Source organism: Crocodylus siamensis, chromosome 3, assembly GCF_052110815.1.
Source record: "Crocodylus siamensis isolate JL-2025a chromosome 3, ASM5211081v1, whole genome shotgun sequence".
NCBI classification, from domain to species: Eukaryota; Metazoa; Chordata; order Crocodylia; family Crocodylidae; genus Crocodylus; species Crocodylus siamensis.
Window position 1 is genome coordinate 125,707,972 of NC_143397.1, and position 23,697 is coordinate 125,731,668.

The following is a 23,697-nucleotide window of genomic DNA, read 5'->3' on the forward strand; positions in this document are numbered from 1 at the left end:
GACACAGTTGCATTTAGATACCTGCTTTGATTGGTGATGGACACCTTAAATCAAAGATTATGGCTTGGACAATTTTTGAACACTTTTTAAAAAGAGAAAGCTGGTCTATCCACATCAGGAAAATGTGCACACCAGATTTCACTCACTAAAGAAAGAACACATGCATTTCAGGTAACATGAATTGCACTGGGCAACTTTCCATAGAGCACATCAGAGCAAGCTTAGTATTTCTGTCTGATAATGCAATGTATATGTGCAGAAATCTTGTTAAATTGAACGACAATTTACAACTACCTTCACTACAGCTGAAAAATTTACAGACTCAAGTTGAACCAAAAAAAATAGGCAAGTTGTAGTCCTTCCAGTTCCCAAGTACAAATAAAATGTGGAGAACAGTTATCTTGGGCATCTGTTGCTTCCTCTGCTACAATCGAAATTGATTCATATTCTGTCATTCCAGATTTTGTAGATTGAACATGGACAGCAATTACTCCTGATAGCTAATCCTCCTGGTAAATAAGCTTGTTCGCACACTGGAAACTGCCAGAATTTGGCATGTGCTTCTTCAGGTAGTCCCTTAATTTTGGTTAATCAATTTTCCTCAGAGGTATGTTAGCAGTCATACTCAGAGGTATCTTAGCAGTCCTGCAGAGAGCAAACCAAGGCTGCAACTGAACTCCAACTAGCTTAGAGTATCAAGGACAATAAAAAGTCCTTTTTCAGATAAGTGGGGAGCCGGAGAAAAAGCAAAGGCAACATTGGACCCCTGCTAAATTAGATGGGACAATTAACAACTGACACCCAGGAAAAAGCCAACCTATGAAATGGGTACTTTGCATCGGTCTTTCTTCAGTCCCATGGGACACCCATGCCCACTACGGGACAAGGAGGTCCGGATGAGGGAGATCCCCTGCCCTCCATTAATGCTGACCTCATGCAGGAACACCTTGAGAAGCTGGATACCTTCAAGTCAGCCGGTCCTGACAATCTGCACCCCAGGGTACTCAAGGAGCTGGCGAGCGTCATAGCCCAGCCCCTGGCACGGATCTTCGAAAACTGCTGGCGCTCTGGTGTAGTGCCCGAAGACTGGAAGAAGGCCAATGTGGTACCCACCTTCAAGAAAGGGAGGAAAGTGGATCTGGCAAACTATAGGCCCATCAGCCTGACCTCTAGCCCGGGGAAGGTCTTAGAAAAGTTTATTAAAGAGGCTATCCTTAATGAACTGGCTGATGCCAATGTCCTGAGGGATAGCCAGCACAGGTTTGTTGTGGGTAGATCTACCTTGACCACTCTCATTTCCTTTTATGACCAAGTGCCCTATCACCTGGACAAGGGAGAAGAGATTGATGTCATATACCTTGACTTCAAAAAAGCCTTTGATCTGGTATCCCATGATCACCTCTTGGCAAAACTGGCCATTTGTGGCTTCGGGTCCACCACAATCCGCTGGCTGGAAAATTGGCTCCGTGGTCAGACCCAGAGGGTGGTAATTGACAGAAGTCAATTGTTATGGTGCCCCGTGACCAGCGGGGTCCCCCTGAGGCTCTGTTCTTAGACCCATAGCATTCAACATCTTCATTAATGATGTTGGACATTGGAGTCAGGAGCAGACTAACCAAGTTCACCAATGACACCAAACTTTGGGGCAAAACATCCACACCAGAAGATAGGAGGGCAATCCAGGCTGAGCTGGACAGGCTCAGGAAATGGGCAAACGAGAACCTCATGGTGTTTAACACCGAAAAATGCAAGGTTCTCCAACTTGGGAAGAAAAACCTGCAGCACCTTTATAGGCTTGGCAGTGCTACACTGGCTAGCACTATGGAAGAAAGAGACTTGGGGATCATCATTGACCACAAGATGAACATGAGCCTGCAATACAATGCTGTGTCTACTAAAGCAACCAAAACACTGGCTTGCATCCATAGATGCTTCTCAAGCAAATCCCGGGACGTCATTCTCCCCTTGTACTGGGCTTTGGTGAGGCCGCAGCTGGAGTACTGTGTCCAGTTTTGAGCCCCGAAATTCAAAAAGGATGTGGAGAAGCTTGAGAGAGTCCACAGGAGAGCCACGCGCACGATCAGAGGTGAGGAAAATGGACCTTACAATGACAGGCTGAGAGCTACGGGGCTCCTTAGCCTTGAAAGGCACAGGCTTAGGGGTGATCTGATGGCTACCTATAAGTTTATCGGGGTGACCACCAGTATCTGGGGGAATGTTTGTTCACCAGAGCGCCCCAAAGGATGACTAGGTCGAACGGTTATAAACTACTGCAAGACAGTTTCAGGCTGGACGTAAGAAAGAACCTCTTTGCTCTCTGAACCCCCAAGGTCTGGAACAGCCTGCCATCAGAGGTGGTTCAAGCACCTACATTGAACACCTTCAAGAGCAAATTGGATGCTTATCTTGCTGGGATCCTATGACCCCAGCTGACTTCCTGCCATTTGGGCAGGGACTGGACTTGATGATCTTCCGAGGTCCCTTCCAGCCCTAAATAAAATAAATAAAAAAATAAAAATAAATAAATGCCTTCACTAGCTCAAATGTAGCTTCTCTTCCTGTTAAACTGCTTTCCATGGTTCTTTTAAACATCAAGGACATTGTCTCTTGTTTCTTGCTCTGACATTCAGCCTCTGTAGAAGCCTTTTACTTTATATGTGATTCAGACACTAAATACTGATCAATGCTGTTTTTTCCTCAATGCATCAAGAGTGACTTTGCAAAATGAACAAAACAATTTACCACCACCCAAATGCATGATTCCTACAAGGAACTGCATTATACGATCCTGAGACGCAATGTATTTTGCTTTTTTGGATTTTTTTTGCTCATCTTCAGACTGTAATATTGCTGCATTGCATCTAGCTTTTTAAAATATGGAGCTGAAACACTTCTGTTTTCCTGACTGGTGCCTTCTCCTGCTCTACGTCACTAGCTCAACCTCTCAGTACCTCTCTCTCATAACATGTGATCTATGACTGCTGCACTTTCTTTGTATTCCACTGAGCATTTTGTGGGGGTCAATGCCACAGGACATCATGGCCATGCTATTCTTCAGGGCGACTGCAGAGATCACCATTTTTCACAGTTCCTGTGAAAACTGTGAAACTGCAATTTAAGTAGGTCCCTGCACATATCCTGAAGTATATGAAGGCTCTTCCACAAGAGATTCAGTAATTCGTGTACTGGATGGATCAGAAAAAATGGCTAGAATTTTATTTATCATACAGTAGCATTCTGTTCCTTATGTTGTCCAAGTGTTCTGATGTGGTTATGTACATGGCATTTCTGGTCCTCTAAATGCCAAAAAAGCAATTTATACCACAGGTAAGAATTCCATTGTGTACATGGGCATATGTAAAAAACTACAGGCAAACTGGCAAAAAAAAAGCAGAGCGAGAGAGGAGGAGGGTCAAGAGAAAGTTTTACTATAAATTTACCATAATTTGCCTCAAGGAATTAAATGGCTAGTGTATCCTCTGTAATCACATCGGCCAGCTCCCTGAGGACCCTCATTTGCATCCTGCCTAGCCCCATGGACTTGTATGTCCAGCTTGTCTAATAGTCCCTAGCCTGTTCTTTTACCACAGGTGGCTGCTCACTTCCTCCCCAAACTGTGCTGTCTGGTGCAGTAGTCTGGGAGCTGATCTTAACTGTGAAGACTGAGGCAAAACAGACATTGAGCTCTTCAGCCTTTTCTGCATCCTCAGTCACAAAGTTGCCTCCCCCATTCAGTGAGGGACCCACACTTTCCCTGATCTTCCTTTTGTTGCTGACATACTTGTAAAAAACCTTCTTGTTACCCTTTACCTCCCTTGCTAGCTGCAACTCCTCCTGACTTCATCCCTGCATGCCCAAGCAACACTTTTATACTCCTCCCTAGTTGTTTATGCAAATTTCCACTTCCTATAAGCTTTCTTTTTGTGATTTAGCTCTCTGTTAAGCCATATTTGCTAGTCTTCCTGCACATCAGGTTGGTTTGTAAATGCACTCTCAGTGAGGTTCCTTTATAGTACAGCCAGATCTCCTGGACTCCTCTCCCCATCATACTGGCTTCCCAGGGGATCCTGCCCATGCGTTCCTTGAGTGAGTCAAAGTCTGCTTTTCTGAAATCCAGGGTTTTTACTCTGCTGCTGTCCTTCCCTTCCTTCTTTCCCTCAAGATCCTGTACTCAATCATCTTGTGGTCACTACTGCCCAACTTGCCATCCATTACCACATTCCCCACCAATTCTTCCCTGTTTGTAAGCAGCAGATCAAAAAAAAGATGGCTTTTAGTTGGCCACTGCAGAACTTGTACCAAGGAGTTGTCCCCAATACTCTCCAAAAACTTCTTGGATTGCCTGCTCATTGCTGTATTATCCTCCCAGCAGATGTCAGGGTAATGGAGGTCCCCCATGAGAACCAGGTCCTGTGACTGGGAAACTTCTGCTAGCTGGTTGAAGAAAGCCTAATCCACCACATCCTCCTGGTCTGGTGGTCCACACTCCCACCACAACATCACCAGTAACAGACTCCAACCCCAACATCATAGGCAAGGCATTTCAAAGCCCTATCTGTGGTGCTCCTTTTGAAGCTGAGACACCATTCCCTGCATTTAACACAGATATAATAAAAAATGGACAAAGGACAGTACAGGGAGAATGTTTTTACCTTGCTAGCAGCAAGATTCCACACTAGAAAGCAGGGTACTGTCCTTTCCATGCTAACAGCCACATCACTGAGCCACACACCTCTGGTTTGCTTTCTTCCTCCTGGCCCCAAACATCTCCCAGATACTTTCCTTTCATGGCTGCCTAGGGTGCTGGCTTCAAAGAAGCACCTGAGAAGGTACTGATTAATCCATGACCTGTGATGTGGAGGCCTAGATGCTGTGCTTGGAAGTCAGAGGCAAAGGTTCAGATCATGTTACTTGTGAGGGATGCTCACACGTAAAAAGATGAGAAGGGATTCTCCTCTTGCTTCCCAAGTGAGCACCTCAGCCTCCTGCCTGCTGAGAGGAGAGGATAAGAGTCCCTTTCTTCCCCTCTGCCCCAGGGTCTAAATCTCTGCTAGTTATGGTTTTTGGTCAACTACATTTTGGTGGTCTAGAGGCCATTTTGAGTCTGTAAGTGGCACATGTACATACCTGGCTAGGTGTACAGCCAGTTCTCAACTTACTATGCATGCCCAATCTGCACATATAGTAATCTATGTACATATACAGGCTACATATCCAGGAATAGAATTCTTACCCGATGCATCTATAGCATTTTTGGCACTTAAATGGCAAGAAATGCCACATGCAAAACCAAAGCAGGATACTTGGATGACCACAAAAGAAAAAATGTCATGGAGAAGAATGTCACCCATGATATTTCAATACTTAAAGTACGTTTTTCATCTGAACTCCAGAAAGGTAGGAGCCTTTAAAAAGAAAATACTATAACTAAAAGTGTTCTTTTTGGTTCCTGTGTGAATTTCAAGCAAAGGTAAATATTGACCTTTATTTCATCAGACCTTGCTCACTCACCCCTAGTAGATAACAGTTGTAAAGCCCTCTGTTAAAGGAATTTTGCATAACTGGAGCTAACCTCATTCATATTTCTAATTTTGCTACTATGCTTAATAACTATTGTTTATGTGACTAATGCCAAAGAAGACAGGGTAGAGATGCACCTTATAGACTAAATAAATTAGAGATGCATAAACTGTCATGAACCTAACCTCACTTCATCAGATGCTGTGACAGAATGTTAAAAGCAAAAAATGTTACCACAATGGGCTCACAGAAAAGATTATTTTAAATAACTGGTGATATTGATTTATTTTAAAAATAGCTTCCAGATAAAAACAAGTTTAGGGAAAAATTTACACCCTGAACACTTAAATTAAAACTAGTCTTTCTCCTTAGATACCTTAAGAATATTTTTTTAATTCGGACAATTTACACATATTGACAAAGCAATGTAAACCTTGCGCGTATCTGACAAACCACTGCTTTTTTCAAGGTCTGCATGTAACCTATGCATAAGGACACATTTTAAAAATGCTGTGGTTTAGGCTCAGTTAAAAACAAAAAAACATTTATGCTCAAATATCAAAACAGATATCCAAAACATTAATCTTCTGTTGATAATTATGGGAATCAAAATTGTCAACTCTTACCTGAAATAATCTAGCTATGTAACTGAGGATATATGCAGAGCCAAATGGAACACATCTGGTGCCATGGCTTTGTAAACATATCTATAATTAAAAAAATATGAATACTCAAAACCCAGCAGTGACAGAAATCATCAGAATAAGTAAAACTGTCTGAAACTCTCCTTTTCCAAGATCACCCACTTCATACTTAAACAGCTCTTTTACCCATGGAAGTCAATGTAATAAGAATAGCTTGTAATTCCTATTGTTATATATTGTAATTCCTATAAAGCCTGTGAGATTCCAATTAACACCTTGCCATGAGGACATGAGAAAGGAAAAGAAATCAACAGGGCCAGGCTCTGATCCCACTCTGATCTGCTATAATACCAGCCCCAAGAAAAGGACAACAGAATCCCTTTGGTTGTCACGTGCAAACCCTGTCTTGTATACCTCAGAGACATTAATGACCTCCAGCCCCTCTTGGAAAATGTGACAGCCATCAAAGTAGCCATAGAAGACAAACTTTTCCTGGTTTACAAGGAATCCCCTCAAACCATGTCTCTCCAGCAGGCTACCTAACTGCTATTCTCATCAGGGAACCAGACCTTTCTCCAAACCCTGATGCCAGCATGTGCCCACCACAAACCACATCACCATTAGAACACATTAGACATGAAGGGAGAAGGAATCACCAGCACACTTACAGGCTTTGGGAGGGCCTTCTCATTATCACAGTAGTGGAAAGGGATCTTGGAGTCACTGCTGACTCCAAGATTTACATGAGTTGCCAGTGTGACAGTGATCAACAAGGCTAACCACACTTTATCGTACATTAGCAGGTGCATGACAAACAGGTCCAGGGAGGTGGTGCTTCCCCTTCAACTGTGGCCTGACCATTGCCACATAGAGTACTACATCCAGTTTTGGACACCGCACTTCAAGAGAGATGCGGACAACCTCAAGAGGGTCCAGAGGAGGGCCACTTGTATGGTTAGGGACCTGCAGGCAAAGCCCTACGAGGAGAAATTGAGAGCCCTGGATCCCTTCAGCCTTTGCAAGAGAAGGCTGAGAAGTGATCCTGTGACCGCCTACAAATTCATCAGGTGGGGGGTGGGGGGACAGCAAGGAATAAGAGATGCTCTGTTTTCCAGGGCACCCCTTGGAGTAACTACGAACAATGGCCATAAACCGACGGAGAGCAGATTTAGGTTAGACATCAGGAAGAACTTATTTATGGTAAGGGTTGCCAAAATCTGGAATGGGCTTCCAAGGGAGGTGGTACTCTCCCCTACCTTGGGGGGGTCTTTTAGAAGAGGCTAGACATGCACCTGGCTGGGGTCGTCTGACCCCAGCACTCTTTCCTACCCAGGGCAGGGAATTGGACTCAATGATCTGCTAAGGTCCCTTCCAACACAAACATCTATGAATCAGTTAACACAAATTATAACATCCAAGGATCATTTACCTGCACCTCAACATCATATACACCATCACCTGCTTACAGTGCCCCTCTACCGTCTACGTCAGACAGATGGGGCAATAAATGAACACCAGTCATAGCTGTTCTTAAATAACCAAACTTTAAAAATGAACTGAATCAGAAATTGCAGAACAAAAAATCATTCAAAGGCTGTGTTAAGTATGGTCTAAACCAAGACTATGGATTCTTACTCCATTACCAGATTAGCTTGTATAACACCTGTGTCCCTCAATGGTTTAACTGCTTTGTTTTTCTCTCTCCTGCCTGCCTTTCCTCTCAGCAATACATCTTCTTTGTTCTTCCTCTTTAAAAAGGTGGTAGAGAAGCTTTTAAACTAAAAACTAAGGGAAAGCTGACAGGTGCATAATTTGGATTGACATGGCTATAGGGGGTAAAACCATAAATAGTGGGGATAAGAGAGGGAGGGAGTACTTGGGTAAAACGCAGAGAAGACCAACTTGAACAAATAGATTCACTGAGTAAAAGGTCACACAAAAGTGGCCAAGTAGGCAGCAAGAATAAGCATAAGTGCTTTTATACTAATGCCAGAAGTCTAAGATCCAAAATGGGAGAACCTGAATGCTTAGAAGTAAACAACAATACTGACATAGTGGATATCTTAGTATATCTGGACTTCCAAAAAGCCTTTAACAAGGTCCCCTATCAGAGGCTCTTAATGAAGTTAGGTAGTCTTGGGATTACAGGGAAGATCCATTAATAGATTAGAAATGGGCTTAAAGATAGAAAAAAGAAGTATAAATAATCAGTGGTCAGGACGGAAAGAAGTAAACAGCAGGGTCTCTCAGGCATTCACCTCATCTGTATTGGGACCAGTGCTGTTTAACATTCATAAATGATCTGGAAAAGGGGGTGAATAGCAAGGTGGCCAACTTTGCAGATGACACAAAGCTATTCAAAGTGCTAAAAAATAAGGTAGACTATGATGAACTACAGAAAGATCTTGCACAATTAAGTGGAGGAAGCCAGATTCAGTTTTGTCAGGTTCATATCTGTGTCTATTATATGTGATACATATGTAATTTTATGGTATAACTGAAAGATTATCAAGTGAGGTGTCTAGCAGGCACCCATGGCACTGTCTTCCTGTGATGGGAGAAATTTCTCCCTGTTAGCTCACTCACCCTAAGTCGGGACTTAAACTCAGATCTCCCACATGGCGAGCAGAAATGTTACCACACAGCCACCAGAGCTACAATAGCCAAAGCATCTGAGAGTATTGGCTCTTTAGCCAGAGGGGTGCCACGTGTCCCAGAGAAACTAGAAACTCCCTGGAGGGTTCGGGTTTCATGGACAATTAAAATATTGCTCACGAAGGGGTTTGGCTAGGGGACTTAAGGCCGATCGATGATAGAAGTGTCTTTGAATAGCATGGTTTGGTATTCAATGGCCCCAGTTGCCAGGACTGGTAGAATCTGCAGGAACCTTGATCTCCCAGAACCCTGACAGGACTCTCAGAAAAGCTAAGGGGCAGCAGAGGAGAGGGCAAGAAACTTATTTTGCTTTTGTCTCAACCAGTATAGTCAGCTTGCCTGTGTAATGCTTTTATCGTAAGTAACAAATCCTTTTATTGCCTCCTTAGTCATTGCGTGTAGATTGGATAATTTCACAGTACGTTATATTCCAGGCCAGCTCCTTCTGCGGAGTGGGAGACATGTAATTTATTCTCAGCTCTAAAGGGGGTGGGTTTGTCTGCAAGGTCCGGAGTTGAGGTTTGCTAGGGTAGAAAGCTATCCCAGGGTAACCGCAGTCTGTTCCCTGGAACAAGCGGTAGCACAACAGAGATAAACTCAGAGCTCTGGAGGTCCCCCACAGATGGGTTTGTGACATGAACAATGAAGAATCCAAAGCTGTTCATAATGATGGTGATGGAGATAAGCAGGCAGAGGTAGATTTGTGGAGTCAGCAGAAAAGGTTCTGTAAGAAACAAAAGATGTGCACAGCATGGAAGAGTGAGATAAAAAAGGGGAAGCTGAACAAGAGAGACTGTTACAATTTGAGCACAAAACTGGAAGGCATGAAGAGTATGTGGCAAAGAAAGTTCAGGGCATGAGAACTGAGGACAAGAGAAAGAAGAGAAGACCTGAGAAGATGTAGCAGAAGCACATAAAACAAGACTTGAGAACAGCGTTTCAAACAAGATAGCAATGAACAAAAGCTTGTGGAGTATGTGGACTCAACATGTGAGCCCTACGTATGGGAAATATACTCGGAAGACAATGATTCCTGATTTATAGGAAAGGAAGTAGAGTCAAATTATTGTACTAGTATTTAGAAGCAAAATTAATATTTTAGAAGTTTCTTTAAAAGACTTTACAAAAAGCTGTTGAAAATTTTATGGGTCGTTCCAAATAAGAAATGTTAAATGCAGTATTTTTCCTAAATAAGTCTTTTAAGAAAAATAAACTGAACAGTTTTTACAATAAACAAATAATACAACCAGGTAAGTCCACAACTGTGCACAAAGTAGAAAAAATCCAGTAGTACAACCAGCAATATAACACATACAATACAAAAGCAAAAATAGAAAAATAAATAAATAAATAAAAAGTAAAGGGAAATAGAGATACTGAACCAAGTGTAAAGGGTGTCATGGATATATCTCTGTACACATTAAAACTGAAATATAAAAATACTGAGGCATTTCCTTTAGTATAGTGAGGTTTAAAAAGTCTCCTACAGATACTTAGAGCATAAAATAAATAAAATAACTTTATATAATTAAAAGAAAAACAGCAAGGTTTTAGGAGGACCCCTTTACTCCTTTACCCATCTTCTACAGTATTTGCAATGTGTACATAGTTTAAAAGTACAGCCTAAAATATAACATGTTTGTGTTATCAACCCCAGATGTCACATGAAAATCCCAAGTTAAAACTACTCTTAGAAAAGAATTACACATGCTTCCATTAATGAACACCCCTCCTTTTAATAATAAAAAAGACTTGGCTCTATAGTATGAGTTGTTGAACAACCAAATGAACAGGATACTTTCTTTCCACTTAAAGGCAGATCCATGGAGAATTAATCCCTGAAATGTCTGAGAAAATGAAACCATGAAAATCACTCACAAAGGCCTCATGATTGCTATTACTTAAACAGGTTCTCAGTTCAAAGCTTTCAAATCAATGGCCTCAAAGAAACCAGTCATATGTTTAAAGTTCAGCATAAGCCCAAGTACTGACATCAACTGGTCCTAAGTGATAAATAAGGGTAGTTCCTGGAGTTTCCATTCATCTGAAAGGATTAGCAGACACCACTGTGGTCTTAAGGTACTCATTAAGTATTTGTCAGGAGGAAAACTATACATTTGATAAATTTCTTCTTACAGCAGGATAAAAAAAAGAAAAAAATGCATTACACACATACAATTTTGTGCTAATTTTTTTTCTTAGACGTGGAAAACAAAACAAAACTAGAATGACCAATTTTGGGTTCAGTTCTGCACCCACTGAATTCTAAGGGAGTTTTGACATTCACTCCAACAGAAACAGAAACGCACCGTGCACTTCCATGGAAAGGCTTGTGGGAATAATATGAGTGTGGGAGAAAGAAGAGACCATAATCAAGGGCAATGGTTATAGGTAATGCAAAGAAAGCAGAGGCTGCAACTTTTCAACCCCACAGTTCCCTTTGAAACAGACCCCAAAGATCTTTCCTTCCCATAAACGCCTTTAGGTCCTGCTGGTCCACAATGGCATAATTTCTCTTGGACTACACAACAACCACAGGAAATGGGAGGCTAGCAGATTCAACACTCATGAAGCAGCATTAACTCACAATTGGATTTCTTCATGGAAGTCCACAGGCTTAACAGGGTCTGATGCCATGGACCACAAAAAAAACATAATGAGCTCCAGAGGTGAGCTTCAATATGATCTCATATAGAGGGAAATAATGCTTCCCTGCTCCCATCCTCATGTCCTCCACAAAAGCTTCTGGCTATCAGTTCCTTCTGATATAGGTAGACAAGGTTTTTTGTGTGAATCTGATATTTTTTATTAGACCAACGTAAAAAGTTGGAATGTTTTTCCAACTACAGGTTTTTTTCCAACTATTTAAGTTGGTCTAATAAAGGATATCAGATTCACCCAAAGAAGAGATAATGGGCATTTTGTTTTGTTTAACTTGTATATCTGTTATATAAACATGCATTTTAGAGAAAAAGAATAACTCATTTATTTTTATTTTTCTATAAATATACTGACTATCACCAACACCATCCTCTAAGTCTTCCATTCACTGACTGACATTATTGAGCAAGTCCCCAAGCAAACCATGATAGGGTTTGTTGTTTTTATTTTTGGGGTGTGGGGAAGGGGTTGGTTTTTTGGCGGGTTTTGTGAGGGGTTTTTACTTACATTAGGTTTAATATTTTTAATCACCACTCCATGCTCATTTTCCAGAACTATACTCAAAGCAAAAGCAATTGCTTTCTCTACAAAAAGTTACTGAACTGAAAAATCTGTTTCCAAATAACTTAACCCTTCAGTTAAAGGGATACAGCAGAGTTATATTTTTCCCTGTAAAATTCCTTGATTGTTATAGAAGTTTCTGCCATGTTTAACAGTTATTGATATGAACAACCTAATTACAAGTTAGGGTCCATTCACTGGCCTTCTAGAAACACTAACATTAAACTAAAGTACAGTTAGTTGTTCCTTATAATCATGTATCCTACACTAGACTGTTAGACTAAAGGCAGTTAAAGACAATTTAAATTGGGTTTATACCTTCTCTTGCTTTCTTATGACATGTAAAAAGGGGTTAAAGGTTCTGAGGTTTTACATATTTTTTCTAATTGCTTATTACCAGGCATCTGGGTTTTCCGTTTCTTGTGGGAAAATGCAGTTTTTCTCTTTTAAAGGGGGAAATCATGTATTTCCCTGTTTAAAAGAAGAAAAACCCAGATCTTCCCCTTTGAAGCAGAAAACTATGGGAGGGAACCGATGGGAGAACGGGTTCGGGAGGGTGTGGAGGCAAGACCCAAAGGATGAGTGCAAAGAAGTGAGGAAATCCCACAGAACAGAAAGAAGGGAAAGGGGCAGGAATGGTGGGGAACAATGCAGCAAAGGGGAAAGACAGGCAAAGGGTGTGGGGGTGGGGTGGGGAGGTGGAGCTGCCTGCATGCAGGTGGCAACTCAGGTTCCCAGGCTGCCAGGCATGGGCTGAGCTCCATGCCCTGGCTCAGAGCCATGCAGCATAGAACTGAGCTGCTCACAGCTCCCATTGTGGCAGGCAGCACCTCCAACTTACTCACGTTACAAACTTTCTCTGGCTCCTGGCCGGGTGCAGGGGCCACCTTGGCTAGTGGCAAGGTAAGGAGGCAATTGGTGCCCTGCCCCATCCCAAAGGGGTGGCTGTTGCGCCACCTCAGGAGGCTTCCCTACTCCCCTCCTCCTCAGCCCTGGGGAGCATGAGGCTGGTTGAGTTCCTGAGGCTGCCCATTGGGGTCCCCCCCACTTGCTTGCCAGGAAGGGCAGAACAGGAGTGGGATGCATGGGCTCCCAGGTCTCTTGTGTAGTAAGGGTGGGTGGTCAGGAGGGGGGTGGGATTCCTCCCCTGCTTTCCCTCCTGACCCCACTGTTTTTTTGCAGCATTCCAGGGTGAGGGAGCGTCCCTCTCAGTACTCCCAATCTAATCGTTGTGTCCCCACAGTTAGCAGCATGGGGAGTGCAAGCCAACCCAGGAATAGGGGTGTTGTTCTCAGGGCAGGCACTGATGCCTATTGAAAGCCTTGTCCAAACTTACTGGGGCAATCTACTACCATTGGCTGAGATGATCTAGTTGGGGCTGGTCCTGCTTTGAGCAGGGGGTTGGACTAGATGACCTCCTGAGATCCCTCCCAGCCCTCGTTGTCTACGATTCTGATTCTAACATATGATGGGACCGCCTGGGACAGGCTGGGGCACTTCTGAGCACAGGAACTCCCCCAAGTTTCTGCTGAGGGCAGCGTAAGAGCAGCTCAGGTGTCTGACTTCAGCCCAGCCCCAACAGAAACTATGGGAGCTTTGCTGCCCAGAACTCCCAGAGAACCCCAGAGGCTCTCTCTTCCCCCACTTCTCAGCACAGATTTAACAGCAGAGAGGCAATGACAGGGCTGCTCAGCACCACAAAGCAGCAGGTGAGACAGCTGCAGCTAGACCCACAACCTGGTAAGCAAAGTGGGTAGAGGGAGCTCAAGTTTTCTGTGACAAAAAGACCAGAATAAAACATTGAAATATATAGGTATCTAGAATTTATTTGATTATAGTAACAGAGGCACTGGCAGGCTTCCAACTTGATTTAAAATTGTAAATATATCAATAAAATGTGGTGTTCAACAAATACCTATGCACACATATACATATCTCTATACACGCATACACATAAAGCTATACATATACACCTATACGAGTGGCATTTCATTTTAATCATGGAAAGATGTGGATTTCACAGTTTTTAATCTGGGAATTTGGGATTTTCAACAGAGGATTTGGGTTTTTTTAAACAGACAAAACCACAGTCCCTGCTTATTACCTTAGAAAGACCAGTAATGTTCAAAAAGTCTATTTTTACATGGTTTAGCTGGAAAACTTCTCAGAACACTATGCTGTGAGCACTTCCATCATAACTGAAGAGATGAGCATGTCCAATTTAACAAATATGTCCTTTCCCAAGTGTATTAATTAGTCATTGGAGTTGAATTGAATGTTCAATTTCTAAACAAACAGGCTAACCTACAAATATCTTTGAGAATTCTTTGTGTATTAACAAGCAACAAAATAGGGCATAAACTCTGTTTTATTTCCCTTTTGCAAACAACTAGAAATGCAGGGCTTGAACTTAGACTTAGTCACGGAAGCATTTCAAATGAGCTGCAGCACAGATGTGAACAGGAACACTTGCATGTGAAAAGCTTCTTAGGTTTTGATTCAAAACAACCTGAAATAAAACAAATAAAAGACCCAAACTTACCTGGTCCCAGGGACAGATGATACCCCCAAAACACATGAAGAGATATCCCATAGCAACAAGGCATACCCAGACCACCAGCGAGAAAATACGAAGCAGCTTCTTAAACACAGATTCTATGCAGACGAGGATAAATATAGCAAAAAAAATTGCTAGGGCGGTTGGAACAGTTATTAAAAATGCCACGTGTTCTTCAATTTCCTGGAAAGAAATAAAAGTGAAAAAAAAAAGTTAAAATGTAAGGCACTGTACCCCACAACTAAACCATACCTCATCAATACTTCATTAAGCAATACGTTTTCTCCTAAATCAGTACCCCACTAAGTCCGAGCCACAAAGAAAGGATGTTGAATACAAAGACGGATTTATTTCAGTATTGCAGTGTAGGTTACTTGCATAATATGTAATTGTACTGTGCATCTTGCTCTACATAGGAATTATGTCAAATCAGAATCAATATCATTACTAAGTGTTGCAAGACCTATGAGATTTAGATGCCAAGTCTTACTTTCAGAAGTGATTAAGGTACATTGATGCATCTCCACAAAAAAACCTCAGTGAAATTTAGGTCTACAAATCCAACAGTGTGGTTTCCAAACTCATACCTGACTCCTGGGATTTTTGGTCAATAAAGTCCCTTTGCACCTGCATTTTTCCTGAGAAAGTTTCCTAGGGGGACTGAGTTCTGCCTCTGTGTATGTCCAGAGAACTGCTCACAAGTTGGTAGGACTCAGTGTCTCAGTGCTTCTCTCAATGCTAAGCCCCTTTAGGGTAAGAAAAAAAAAAAAACAAAACAGACAAAAAAAACAAGCAAAAGCAAAAAGTCTCTCCACCTACGTGCCTGAGGTGCTCAATCCTGTACCTGCACACACTTAATGCACTTACAGTAGCCCTTTAACCTTCAGGACAAGAAACTTTGACAGACAGACAGATCATACAGCCTCTTAGTCACTTATGCAAGCAAAGCCATTAGTTACACCGGTATGACTCACGAACAAAGCTATAAAGGAAGTCCAAAGAACTTATTAACACCTTCCATAAGGATTAAACTTTTGGGCTGAAATTTCTCTTTAGTATTTCCAAGTGCTAAGATGAAATCTGAAAAAATTCGATCCACTCATCCTTAAGATATCCAAAAATAAAGAAAATGAGGCTTCTTGTTCCTTATTTTTAAAGCTGCTTGCATGTACGTTCTGAAAAGTTACAATTAGCTCTATTATTAAATTCTAAAACTTAGCATTCAGCTGAAGTATTTCTTGATGGGATATCTGTTTTCCTTTGTGTGAATAAAAATCGCTCTATTAACAACGTTAAATAAAAGTGGAAACATGCATGAATAGTACATTTTTTCAACTTATCTAAGAAAACACTGGGGGCTAAGTCCTATTTGACATGTGGGCCTAAGTGGCGCATACATAAAACTGTTGCCACCTAAGTGCAAATTTTGCTCTAAGAATTTCTGGCAGCTTTGAGATGTCCACTGGTGAAGAAACAGCAACAACCAGGCTGGCATGGAATAAGAAGTATGGAATGGCCATAAGTAAAGCAGAGAGGAAGAATGCTCCTGCCTCCTTTCAGTCAATCATCTTAATGGTTAAAGTTATTTGCGTAGGGAATAGGAGACCAGAGTCCTGGGCAACCCTCACTGAGACAGGGTTTGAACTTGCAACTCCCACTTTCCAGCACAGTGCTTTGATCACCACATTGCAGGCTAGACATTGTTCAGGGCAGTTGTTCTCAACCAGCAGTCCATGGCCCTGACCAAGTTTCAGGAGGTCCACCTGGCCCAGCCAGGAAAGAGCTGCCTCCACCCCCCACCCCCCCACCCCACCCTACAGCTTCCAACTTGCGGGTGGTGCTGAAAGCAGCGGGCAGGCAAGGCTGCTTTGAAATAGAGGCTGCTTTGGTTTCTGTCCCCAGGTCCTGTCGTGTCCCCAGCTCCCCTGATGATGTTTATCCAGTGAACATTAAATATAAAAAGGTATATAAAAGCTACTGAGGGTAGGGGGGGGAAACCTATCTTTGCCCCCCTCAACTTTTTTTTATTTGTCTGTTCTGCATGTTGAAATACATGCAAGCAGGCTGCACTCCCACTCAAGTCAAAAGCAGCTCTCTCACTGAACTCAGAAACTGAAATACTAATGCACAGAAGCAAACTTTTCTAGTGTTTTTTTGGGTTTTTTTGCCATTTGATTTTAAAAGATGTCAGTTAAAAATGTACTAATTTAACATGAATAACCATTACTTAAGCATTCACAAAGAATCAGGAAAATTCTAAGTTATAAATTTTATCTCAGCTTCTAACTTTGACATACTACACATAGATAAAAACAGATGTTCATTTTACAAGCCTTTATGCACATGCTTACCGTCACATACCCAAGCAATCTCACTGAGAATAGACACCTTTGGGACAGATTTTATTTCACATATTAGGTCCCTAAATGGACTTAGAATTGCATTTATGTGCCTATTTCATCCTGCCCAAGACCCTGAAAATCCATTAATGTATCCACAGTTGTAACACACCATCACTTGACCCTTAAGACTTTGTCACTGTTTTTTTGTGACTCATGGAGGACTCACGCACTTCTTATATCAACTGTTTTTCAGAGACTCAAGCAGGCTGGAGCAGAATTGCATTTCGGTATACAAGTTACTTATACAACTAATAAGTGAAACAGAATTTGGCCCTATCAGCTGCATCCACACAAGCGCACATGTGTTTTGGTTCTCCGCATTACATATTTATAGCATCAAGCCAAATTTAAATACCAGAAAATCCTGGCATTAAAAAAAAAAAAAGGTGTGTGGAAGAAAAGCGGGGCGGCACACGTGGCAGCAGCACACTTCACCCAAAACCATAGCCTGAATGGCCAGAGCCAAGCTCTGGCTGCCAGCCAGCTACCATATGCCCAGACTGCCACTGCTGGAGCCCCAGGAAGACCCCAGAACCTCAGGAAAGTGGTTAAACAAAATAAAAATTAAAAGCTCAAAAAAAACAAACAGAAGCACTCACTCAATTTTCCCACCCCGCTAAACCAACTGATTTGGGACTTCTTTTTTAAAAATTGGGTTTTTCCCAGCTTTGCAAAGAGAGTGCAAATGTCAAGCTAGGGAGGTAGTTAGTCATGTTGGTCCAAAGTTAGATAGAAGGCAGGGAAGGTTGGCACCCTGGAGACATGAGCTCAGAGAGGCATGAGCTTTCATAAACGACAGCCCACTGGATCAGATATAGGGTTAAACTTAACATAAACCACAGTGGAGAATGGGACCTATAATTTTATTTTGGAACTCAAGTTTTAATCATAATTTCTCTATTACCTCACAGGAATTACAGATAATTGGTGACTCGTATCTCCCAAAGCAAAACATTTAACACTTGAAAATACAGCGAAGGCATTTGTAAACACCACTGTGTTAGTAGGCTAAAAGCAAATAGGAAAATACAGAGAGAAGAAACCTGAATGTCATGTTTCCCAAATACTTTCTTTCTTCTATCACTGGTCTCATAGATTAAAGGTAATGGAATTAAACTATCAGCATGGTGCCTTCTAATTTAACGGCTTAGCCTACAGTATATGGTTCTTCTCTGATACCTCTATCCTCCTGAATGTTTTCTCTCTTGCTGTCTTTTAATTACTGAACAGATTAAAAGGCTACCACTGGGTTTTTTTGGAAATAATTTTGAGCTTTTATGCTGTATGTAATAATCCTGTTATCTTACTTGAAAACTGAAGAATCCCCTCTGAGGTCTTTTTAAGAAGCTTCAGCTCTTATCATGTTTTACATAATTCTTGCTTTCTCCAAATGAATATTCTGACCTCAGTTTACACTTCAAACAAGAGAGCTTCTGTACAGCACTAATTTGTTTTAAAATAATTCTTGCATTTTAATGAAGTGTCTTTGTAAAATAATGAAAGCTTAATATTTTCATTTTTGCACACAATCCATTTCCCTATGCTATTTTACTCCTTTGGCACTTCTGTGGCTAATGCAATTTGCCACTAGCTCATATGTAGCAGCCTGCTTCTGGTGTTTAAAATATTGTATTAGCCATGTGCATACTAAAATAGAACTAACCTAAAATACCTTATTTTTCAAATCGCCATTAGAAATGTCCTTAACTCAATTTTTATATTTAAATGTGGAAGACTTAATAAGAGCAAGAAAAGAATTTTAAAATTATTCTTTAAACAAAAAAGCAAAGTATATTAAAACTACATTATGCTTCCTAGACCTATTATTAAGGAACAGTTCTACTCCTGGAAAATGACTTTGCTAAAAAAATGTCATTGTAGGTCTCTAGGATTATCATTAGATGATTCCTGTACCGGTTTGAATGTAAAAGGGTATTTTAGGTTATTTCCTGCCTAATAAATAGAACTTGAAAACTGGAAGACATACTAGGTTATTTCACATCATCGACACCATTAATGAAGACCCTTCAGGGCAAATTATGCCCTTAATTATGCTCTTAAAGGCTTGGAAGACTAAAAAGGTTTTTTAAAATGCCACTAAAGTGGGTCTATACAAATTTTGAATACACCAAGGGTGCATATTAAAGGAATAATATTTATTCACTTTTTCAGATTATAAGAGTATTACTATTTACTGTCTGATAAATTCCAAAAATAAAATATTTTCCAGAAAATAAATTATTGTTAAAATACACAATATTCTTTAAAAAAAAAAAAATAAAAAAATCACATCATAAAATAAAATCTATTGGCATTTTATTGTTCACCTAGCTCCTTTTCAAATCAATGAAGGCGAGCCATTACTTTTTTAGACATAGAAGGGGTAGGATTTCAGCCTCTGTTAAAGAGCATATATCAATATATTCAAACTATTTTGTGTCTACATCCACATTACTGTGAAGCAGAAGTAGTCTAACTGAAGTAAACAAAATAACACTATCACATAAATGACACAAGATCAGAATCGGGACCTCTGTATTGGTGCAACTGATCCTTGCTTAGTGATACCCTCTGTGACTGCTGACACAAGCAATAAATCCATGCCTGCTGCTATTTCCATTTCTATTTTTTAATTGTCACATCTTTTTGCTAGTTTACAAATTCTGGATTTCTACAGCTTGACTTTGTTAAAACTATATGCAATAAAAACTGTCAGCACATACAGTGACTAATTTATCTTGTTGGTTCAGAAAGACTCTATGAGACCTGGGGAACTGGAACTGGAATATGAAGTCTCCCACATATATGGCACCCTCTGTACTCCAGCCCAAAATGCTAGCAACCAACAGATGCTTCCATCAGAAAGGCATTCAATGGACTGTATGAAATGAGCTAGTAGTCTCAATATAATTCCTAACAGAATGGTGTCCAAATGACAAAAACTTCCATTCCATTGACAGTCAGGCTACAGATGGAAGTTACACATAAACTGGTTGAAGTGAACTGGTTTAAACCTGTAACAGAAAAGAAGTTCAATGCACATAAACCACTTTCAAAATGAAAGAAACTAGTTTCAGAGAAACCTGGTTGAACGTAGTATCAGACTGGTTAATGGAACTTCTGTCCCAGGCCCCTTACTGATTCAAGTTAAATCACAGTCCCCCAGCATCCCAGGATGCTTTGCAGCCCTGGGCAGGGCTATGCTGTCTGCTTGAGCATAGCAGGGTTGGCCCCACCCCTCTGTTCTCTAGTCAGAGCATTGAGGGCTGGCTGACAAAGGCGTGGGGATGGGAAACCCCGCTGGGGACACAGCCCGGTCTGCCTGGCAGAAGTGGAGCAGGCCCTGCCAGACTTTTCCCCACTGGAGTGGAGGAGGCATGGGACAGCAGGCTCAGATGGAGGGGAATTAACCCCCCTGCATCCATTCTCCCCCAGGCATGGGACCACAGCCAGGGCCTTTCCCCCCTGCTCGCAGCACAGCATAGCCAGAGCCCCCCTCCCAGCTGTGGGCGGGGGGAGGCAAGAAGTGGGGCTCTGATCCCACTGTACCTTCCCAGCTGCTGGGGCATGCATTTTGCTTGGGGCAGCCCAGGAGCAAAGGCCAAATTGGGAGGAAGGAGGGGAATGAAACTGGCCCAAGAATAGAGCACAGAGGAATCACAGTGGCAGTGCAGTGGCTCCATCCTAGACATGTGCCCTACCGAACAAAGGGACCTGGCCGGGTGGGGGGAGGGAAGAGGCAGGAGTGCGTGTCCAAGCTAGCCCAGGGCACAGCTGAGGTGAGCCAAGCATGTAGGTAAAGAAGCAGCTCCTGCCCGGTGATCCCTTTTACCTGCTGGAGAGAGGCACCTAGGCCAGCCCCTACAGTGGCAGACACAGCAATGGCTTGACCCAAGAACACCAGGAGCTGGGCAAGAGTGCCAAGAAGCCACACAGCACCCACTGGATGTCCTCAACCCCAACCTGCCATCCCCCAGGCCACTGAGTGCTGAACTGGGCATGCCCTGCTCATTCTTCCCCTACCCGACAGCAGCAATGGCACAGTACAGCCCTATGTACCAGGGACCAGGTGAGAAGCACTACCGCTACAGCTTCTCCACTGCCATCAAGAGGGCCCAGCATGGCCATAATGGTAGGAACCACACATGCTGCCAAACAGTAGTCAGCCACCCCACAGCAACAGTGGGGAAGCCCTAGAGGTAACACTTCGCACCTGGCACACAGAGCAGTGCTGCACCACCATCACCAGGTAGGGGAAAAGGGAGCAGCATATGCCCAGCTCAGGGCCCAGCGGCCAAGGGGACAGCAGGTCAGGGCTGAGGCCATCTAGCAGGTGCCAGGCAATGGTGATGGGTGCAGCCAGTTCCTCCTCGCTGCTTGGGGATCCCTTGCACCCATCCACCCTGAAGCCTATGAAGGAGCCTTATGGCTGGCCCAGCCTGGCCTCCAGCATATTTCCACACAGCTTCAAGTGCAGCTGGGGTGAGCCTGTGCCATGTACGATGCTTCAAGGGCCGGGGCAGAGCTGGGGCCAGCCTAGGTGCTGATCTCTAGCAGGCAGAATGGGCCACCATGCAGGAACTGGCCCTGGTCTGGTCTGGCCAAGCCCCGCCCCCCCCAGCAGCTCAGCTTCCCTCCAGCTTTCAGGACACTGCAAAAGGGAAGGGAGGGCTCACTGTAGTTCCTCCCCCACCCCGGTTTCTAGCCTGAGCCACTTCAGGCATGTGGCTGCATTTCCAGAATCAAAAGTGAATGTCTGTTCACTTGCTTGTCAGTTCAATCTATGCAGGTTAGGCTAGCCTGCAAGGATTGAATCAATTACAGGTCAGGCTTTTTGAATGTTTGTGCTTAGCCTCAGAGAAGAGAAGCCAAGGACTAAAAGGCAATAGTAGTTAACTATACTTACACCCCTTGAGATGGTCTCTCCAGAAAAGGAATAATATAAACTGGCAAGGAGGTGAAGGAAAGTAAAATTTGTATTGAATCTACCTTGGGTTTAACAGAAGACTTCAATCTCTGGGACTATCAAACCAGCATCACACCTGGTCTTTATATTCAATATAGTCGGCAAAAAGATAAAGGGAGAGAAACAAACACCCTTCTCATCTATTCTAAAATTACCTCCATACATGTTCTTGTGTAGCTTTCGGGAGCAGGGAGAGGTTATTAGCTGTGTATCTCTGATTCAGTTAGTTTATAATTTATACCTCTACCTTGTCTTCTGCCTGTCTAGTATATTTGTTTAGACAGGACTTTCAGGATTTCCCCAAAATTCTTCCCACCTTGATCAATTCAAGCAATTTTGCATTTTCACAAACAAATTAAAATTTGAAATGCCAAATGTTCAGATATATTTTTAAAGGAACACTCATTAAAATGCGTGGTCTCAATTAAAAAGAAAAAACAACACGGAATTTCAGTGCAAAAAGCTAAGAGCTTAAGAGTCAGAAGAAAGTTACTCCATTCAGAAAAACTGCACTGCATTCACAACTTAAAGGTTGAATTATGCCTATTTTAACTCCCATGCAGTCCCACTGAAGTCAGCAATATTGAACTAACTTAGCATCCAAAACTTAAACCATTCAACAATATAATAGCTTGACTCCTATTTTCAAACCAGGTGTTAAAAGCTGCTTTTCCCTACCATTCTGCCCCATTCTTAGCCAAATCAAATCCAAGTGCCTGGGATAAGAGCAAAATTCAGACATCTTTAAGTTGGAAATAATGCACAGGATACTCGACAAACACAGGGATTACTATTTAAAAAAGAGGTAAGCCAATATAACTGGCCAGTAGATCTCACTGTTACCATATTGTATTAAAATTCCATTGATAAAATAGCCACCCATAAATAAGCCAATAACAAAAATTTAGAGGTTCAAAAAAATCATTTTAAGCAGAAAATGTTTAGGTAAATGGTCACTCATTTCCAGAAGTGCCTTTAAAGGGTTATTTGTTTTGTTAAACAAGGAAAAGAATGTCACAGCTGTACATATTTAGATGAACTCTTTCAGTCTTGGATTCTGCACTTCAGAGAGACCAAAGGTAATCAATTCTTTTTTGTTGTTGTTGTTGTTCCTACAACCTGTCATTATAACACAAATATCGTGGCCAGAGGGAAAATCATCCTGAACACAGCTGGTAATGGCAAGACATTTCAGACCTAAAAGAGGGAAAGAATAATGGGTTCCTCCTACTCCTTATACACAGTAGCAACTTGAGAGTAACCAGATACTGAAAATAAAACTGACATCTGGCATTTCTTTCTTAGCCCTGGAGGGTTTTTAGAGAATTTTTCTCTATCCCTTCAAGCAGTGGCTAAAGATGGAAGCCTGTCCTCATTCCCCCAGTGTTCAATTTATATCAGGTGCAGAGAGGCAGGGGAAGCTACCTGGCAGCACAAAATGTAAAAAGGATGATACAGAACAGAAAGGGAAATGAGCAACTATTGTTACTTTATTTAGTACTCCTAGCTTTGAAGAGCCATCTCTAGCACTGCTCCTGGGAATTTTATATTTAATATATATCAAGTTCTAGCCCGTTTACCTCCAACAGTGAAAAATCACAGTGCTTATGAAATGAGCCAAAATCTCCAAAGAAATCTATTTCAATAATAAGTGGGTTGCCAAGTGAAGAGAATTAGATTTCCAAAGTCAATTTGAAGCTGAAACCACTTCTTTTAATATATTTCTGGTAA

At 42.0% G+C, this 23,697-nt stretch overlaps 1 protein-coding gene across 3 annotated transcripts in view; it reads right to left on the bottom strand.

Annotated features, from left to right (window-relative positions):
- ADCY2 (adenylate cyclase 2) overlaps positions 1-23,697 on the bottom strand; it is a 404,271-nt gene that overhangs the window by 377,127 nt on the left and 3,447 nt on the right. For all 3 annotated transcript variants that reach the window (XM_090039146.1, XM_090039147.1, XM_090039145.1), the window contains exon 2: positions 14,584-14,781. In XM_090039146.1, coding sequence (XP_089895272.1) covers positions 14,584-14,781 — 198 coding nt within the window. The remainder of the gene's footprint in view (positions 1-14,583; positions 14,782-23,697) is intronic.